Source organism: Chlamydotis macqueenii, chromosome 4 (genome assembly GCF_036417535.1).
Source record: "Chlamydotis macqueenii isolate bChlMac1 chromosome 4, bChlMac1.mat, whole genome shotgun sequence".
In the NCBI taxonomy this organism is placed as follows: domain Eukaryota; kingdom Metazoa; phylum Chordata; class Aves; order Otidiformes; family Otididae; genus Chlamydotis; species Chlamydotis macqueenii.
Genome location: NC_141559.1, coordinates 33,860,153 through 33,866,351, shown reverse-complemented (window position 1 = coordinate 33,866,351; position 6,199 = coordinate 33,860,153). Strand labels below are relative to the sequence as shown.

The window sequence follows — 6,199 nt, the reverse complement described above, 5'->3', positions numbered from 1 at the left end:
GACGGCATCTGTGGACAAGGGACGAGCAACAGACATCATCTACCTGGACTTGTGCAAAGCTTTTGACACTGTCCCACACGACATCCTTCTCTCTAAACTAGAGACATGGGTTTGATGGACGGACCACTCGGTGGATAAGGAGTTGGCTGGATGGCCGCACTCAGAGAGTGGTGGTCAATGGCTCAATGTCCATGTGGAGACCAGTCACGAGTGGCATCCCTCAGGGGTCCGTGTTGGGCCCGGCCCTGTTCAACATCTTTGTTGGCGACATGGACAGTGGGGTAGAGTGCACCCTCAGCAAGTTTGCCGATGACACCAAGTTGTGTGGTGCCGTCGACACTCTGGAAGGGAGGGATGCCATCCAGAGGGACCTTGACAGGCTGGAGAGGTGGGCCTATGCCAACCTCATGAAGTTCAACCAGGCCAAGTGCAAGGTCCTGCACCTGGGTCATGGCAATCCCAGGCACAAATACAGGCTGGGCGGGGAATGGATTGAGAGCAGCCCTGAGGAGAAGGACTTGGGAGTGCTGGTGGACAAGAAGCTCAACATGAGCAGGCAATGCACCCTTGCGGCCCAGAAGGCCAACCGCATCCTGGGCTGCATCAAGAGAAGCGTGGCCAGCAGGTTGAGGGAGGTGATTCTCCCCCTCTACTCTGCCCTGGTGAGACCCCACCTGGAGGACTGTGTCCAGTTCTGGAGCCCCCAACACAAGAAGGACATGGACCAGTTGGACAAGGTCCAGAGGAGGGCCACAAAGATGATAAAAAGGCTGGAGCACCTCTCTTATGAGGACTGGCTGAGAGATTTGGGGCTGTTCAGCCTGGAGAAGAGGAGGCTCCGGGGAGACCTGATAGCGGTCTTCCAATACCTCAAGGGGGCCTATAAGAAAGATGGGGAGAGGCTGTTTAGTAGGGCCTGTTGCAATAGGACAAGGAGTAATGGTTTTAAAATAGTGGGGAGTAGATTTAGATTGGAAATTAGGAAAAATTTTTTTACAATGCGAGTTATAGAACACTGGAACAGGTTGCCCAGAGAGGTGGTGGAAGCCCCATCCCTGGAAACGTTCAAGGCCAGGCTGGATGAGGCTCTGAGCAACCTGATCTGGTCGGGGATGTCCCTGCTCCTTGCAGGGGGGTTGGACTAGATGACCTTTGAAGGTCCCTTCCAACTCAAACCATTCTATGATTCTATGATTCTATGAAACTGCTCCGGAGTGGGACCTCTCTTCCACGGGGTGCACTCCCTCCAGAACGGCTGCCCCAGCGGGCCCCCCACGGGCCACAGCCTCCCCCAGGCATCCACTTACCCCAGTGTGCGGTCCTCCATGGGCTGCAGGTGGATCTCTGCTCCTCCGTGGACCTTCATGGGCTGCAGGGGGACAACCTGCCTCACCACGGGCTGCACCAACTTGGTCTGCAGGGGAACCTCTGCCAGGAGCCGCATTACTCCTGCCCCTCCTTCTTCACTGACCTTGCCGGCTGCAGCCGTTCCTCTCACCACAAAAATTCTTCACCACAGGCAGGCTGACGCCTCTCAGCATCTCTTCACGTCTCATCTCCTCTCCACTTCTTGCAGCCGGGCCAGGCTGAGTCGGGCCCACACAGCCGCCCGGCGGGAGACCAGAGGCTGAGGCCTGCAAGGCCCACAAGGCTCGCGCCTCCACCTCTCTGCCCCTGTTCAGCATCTTCACATCTTCTCTCCTATTTTTTTTTCTGGTTTCCCCTTCTTAAATACATTAGCACAGAGGCATTATCACAGAACATTCTGCTACCAGTTGGTTCAGCCTTGGCCAGCAGCAGGTCTGCCCTAGGCTCGGCCGAGTCCACTGAAGAAAGGGGAACCACTTCTAGAGCAGCTTGTTCCAGAAGCTGCCACCTTAGCCCCCCCTCACTAAATAAAACCAGAACAAGCTGTTTCTTTCCATCTGTACTATTAGTGTCTTTGGTACACAGTCAACCTCACCTACTTGGCAAAGTTAACTTGCTTTTTTCCTAATCATTGAATCCAAGGGTGTTTGCTCGAAGAGAATCTGCAGTACATCATTTTGTAAAAAAAAAAATTATTCAGTGGGCAGATATCTCATAGATGAACCCGTGGCATTCATTGTCATGCATAGGATTGCACTGAGTTCCATCTTAGCTTTATGACCGTCCAGCTGGTCACGCAGCAGTTGCTTCAAACCCTGTTCATAGAAGCAGCACAGGTTTCTGGACAGAGCATTCTTAGCTAGACGACCTCAGGAGAAAAAGTGACCTTCTTCTGTGAATCAATCTCACCTTTACACTGCAGAAAAATTAACGTTTTAAGTGCTTTTTTTTTGTCAACTGGTGAGAAACTATATAAGATTCTGGTACACTTGTTTTATTTTACCTTTTAAGCAGCTCTTAATTACTCTTTCTCACATTAGATGCAAAAGCATTTAGAGTTGATCTAAACCTGTTCCTACTTCAGCTACTCTGTTTCAATTTTTCCCAGTGACAGAGGCCAAGGGGATGAAAAATGCGACTGTGAGGCTCTCTGGAGCAGAGAATAGGGCTGGGACTGAGATGTTGAACTTGTCTAGGAATAGTCCTGTGTCTCTGTAGGTTCTATGGCATATTGCAGCAGCCTCAAACTGCTGGCCCAGAAGGGCCTGAGTTTCCTGGAAACTCTTTTTCTTACCTGCCAGTACCCTTCCAATACTCTGGACACCCAGCAAGCCGCAGATGTCTGTAAATGGACACCTGGAGTGAACCCTCTCTCTTCACTCTGTTTGAAGAGCATCTGTCAAAGTGAAGAGTGAGTCTCTTGGGAAGCTTTGGGGCTGCTCTGCAATAGCTATCTGCAGGCATACTCTTACCTTCTGGAAAGCATTGGGAAACTCCAAGTAGCTTGTTTCTCACTGCAAATTTCTAAAACACCAGCTTTGCAAAAACATGAGATTCCAAGACTTTCTGGGGATTTTTTTTTTTTTAAATGGAATTTGTGGTGTTCTGTAAATTGATGGATACGGTTGCCCCACAATATATTAGGAGACATAAGTATAACTAGAATGCACAAAGCAGTAGTGAAATAACTGTGAATGGAAACTCACATCAAACATTAAGTTTATCTAATAAGAATCATAGAATTATAGAATCATTCAGGTTGGAAAAGCCCTTTAAGACCTCAGCCAAGATTGCTGATAAGTGATGGAAAGTGGCTTGGTGAACACTTCTGCCAGCCCCCTCAGTATCATTGGGTAGATCCCATCTGGCCCTACAGACTTACGCGTCTAGATTTGGTAACTAACCAAATGTAAGCTTAGAACGATGACTTAAAACGTGCAACCACTCCTCTGTGAGGTAAGGACACTGAATTCTGGAGGGTTTCCTTGGATGGCATCCTGATCCAAGGGCAGAGTCTCCAATTGAGAGCTGCTGCTTCAAGGAACGCTGCCTCAAAGGGATCTCCCAGCAGACGCCAGTTACAACCCAAGGGAAACCAGGGCTTGTGGTCCGATACGGTCAGGTCAGCCCCATTGGTTAACGTGGTCTCCTAGGCATGCTCGTTACCTGGAGACCCCAGCAGCCACTGCGTGGGCTTGGCTAGAACTTTCAAGGGCTTTCCAGGCACACTCACAGAGAGTTGGTTAACACAAATTCATTTATTTTCATTACAATAAAAATTATATTGTTATTTACTATGTATCAAATAAAGGGCCCACAGGGCCCATCAGTTCTTTCCAGTGGGATGGCTGGTCCCATCCCCTTATACGTGCTAACAGCACTCTCAGCTGCAATGGCATCTTCAGCTGGACCAGGGCAGACTCCCCAAACTCCCGTCACGCTCAGCTCCTCTCGAGCAGCGTCATCTCCACGCCTCGTTTGTCCACATCTGCGGCGCAGACTCCCCATGCAGTCTCTGCGATCAGCCTGGCCCAGTGTGCGAAACTGTCGCCCGGGCCCCGTCCGTCTGAGAGGAAAGCAGGTCCTCAGGGTCACGGGCATGGCTGGAGAAGCCTGGGGCCACCAGCACGTGGGCGCAGAGCTGCAGACCTGGCACGTGCAAATTGTCCTGCTGGGTGGCGTCGCCCTCGGTCTGAAAAGCGGCACCTCGACAGCAGCGCAGCTCTCCGGCCGCGCTGTGCTGCTGGTGAAGGCGGCCTCTGCCTACTCCAGGCTCAGGTAGGACACTGAGCTGCCTTGCTGCACTGCAAAAGTCATCTCAGTGCAGATGTTCATCTTGGAGGGGCTTGTCAGCTGGAACCTGCAGGAGTGGGAGGAGGGCAGCACCATGAGCTGGCAGTCGTGCGACTGAGGAAAAAGCAGCCAGGCTGATCTCACCAGCCCTTGGGCCCAGCAGGCGATCTTCTCCACGTCTAAGTAGGAGCACGTGCAGAGGGTACGCAGGAGGTACGAGCTCTGATCCGTCCGCAGCTTGTCCTCGGGATGGTGGAGAAAGCACAAACTGTCCCCCAGCAGCTGCTCCCTCCAGCACATGCACTCCAGCCCCACACGCACGCTGCAGCGCCTTGCTGGCAGCTGCCCCGTGGTGGCCGGCTCCAGGCTGAAAGAGTGCCCGGGGGGTGGCCGCAGGAACACCAGCAGGCGGTAGGAGATGCTGTCCTCATGGATGCGCCAGGTTTCATAGCTGTCATCCATCCCAACGGCTGGCTGCATCTGCGGCATCAAAGTCCTCTTGGAAACCACTTGGCATATATCGAGGAGGTCGCCCACCAGCTTCTTCAGCACCTTGCACGTCTCAGGCAGGCCCTGCACTGGCGATGCACAAGCCAAAGACTTGACACCACTGAGGTCTTCCTCCTCCTCCTCATCTTCCTCCTTCTCATCCGCCTCCTCGCTGCTGGAGCTGTCCTGCTCACTGCAGCTGACAGAGGCAAAGTTCACTTCCCTGGCCAGCCAGCAGATCTCAGCGCGCAGGACCACGGCTCCTGCCATGGTCAAAAGCAGCCGGTGCTGCAACACAGACCGGAGGAGCCAGTCTTCCCACGTGGAGTTGCTCTGCTCCATCTCCTCCAGCAGCTGAGTCATCTTCTCACGCAGATACTCCTCACGCTGCTGCATCTGCTGGGCCGTGGCCACATCTATCTGATGATGGCCCTTCAGCCCATGCTGGATGGCCAGCACAATCACAAGGAGGCCAAGTCCGGCAGCCATGGCCTGGAGGAGGCAGGAGAAAAAGGGGCTCAGCAGGGCTGGGTGGCAGGGAGCACGGGACCGGGGCAGTGGGGCAGGAGCTGCCTGGAGCTGGGGGCCTGTAGGAGAGGTGGGAGGGAACAAGGGCAGGGTTTGCAAGCACTGCAGGGATGGGAGCCACAGGCTCTTCCCACACAGCCTTTGGGCACTGCTGGCAACAGGCTTGAAGGGGCCGCGGGCCCTGGCTGGAGCCAGCATGGGGCCCGTCCTGCCCAAGCCGCCCTGATGACCAGCCCCTGGCTGGGCTGTGCCCCGTGAAAGGGCAAGGGACACCAGAGCGGAGCCTCCATCGCTGCCACACAACAGCGTCCCGACGCATCCTCAGAGCCTCTCTTGCACCTACCACCACAGGGAGCCCCTAGCACCTCTCTCCCCAGCCCCGAGGGTGGTACCCTGTGGTACCAGCCTGTGGGGCTCGCCTCTCGCTCAGGGTTAGAAACCCCCTGGCCCTCTGTCCCGTCCCCCATTTCGCCCAGCCTTCCCCCTGCATGCTGCACGCACCCGTCGCCCAAGTGAAACTGCAGTGTGGCCACCTGGTGATGCCCCTGGAGACAGGTCCCATTGTGACCCGTCCTCTGTGCTGTCACAGCCACCAGAACAGCATCACCCAGACCGCCAGCCCCACCTTTTGTCCCCACCGCCCAGCTCAGTGGCTCCTGGCCGTCACACCCAGTACAAACCCATCCGGCAGGAGCGAACTCACAGAGACTCTCTTGACAAAGCGGGCAGACGCCCCCCAGATCCGGAACCGCAAGAAAACGGGGACTGTAGGTGGATGGCCCTCACTTACGTAGAGAGGTGCAAAGTTTTCTCGGCCCCCCGCGTCTCACTCCCAGTTGTCTTGAAAAGAAGTGCTACCAGCCCTTCGGCAGAGACAGACTCCTCCTCCCTCCTCTCCTCTTGGACTGCTTCTGCTGGGGCAGCATTTGCCTTGAGAACCTGGACCATCAAGCGAAACGCACAGCGTGTCCCTGGCGCAAGTGGAAAAGATCTTGTGGCTCCTCTCTCTGGCTACCAACTT

General features: G+C 54.7%; 1 protein-coding gene across 1 annotated transcript; it reads right to left on the bottom strand.

Moving 5' to 3' along the window:
• Positions 1–4,131: 4,131 nt before the first annotated feature.
• LOC147600885 (inositol 1,4,5-trisphosphate receptor-interacting protein-like 1) lies at positions 4,132–5,139 on the bottom strand. Its single transcript, XM_086747724.1, has one exon. It carries the CDS (start codon positions 5,137–5,139, stop codon positions 4,132–4,134), a length of 1,008 nt encoding a protein of 335 aa, XP_086603850.1.
• Positions 5,140–6,199: the final 1,060 nt, after the last annotated feature.

Coding starts and splice junctions, on each gene's coding strand:
- LOC147600885 (XM_086747724.1), bottom strand. CDS start 5,139: ATGGCTGCCGGACTTGGCCTCCTTGTGATTGTGCTGGCCATCCAGCAT.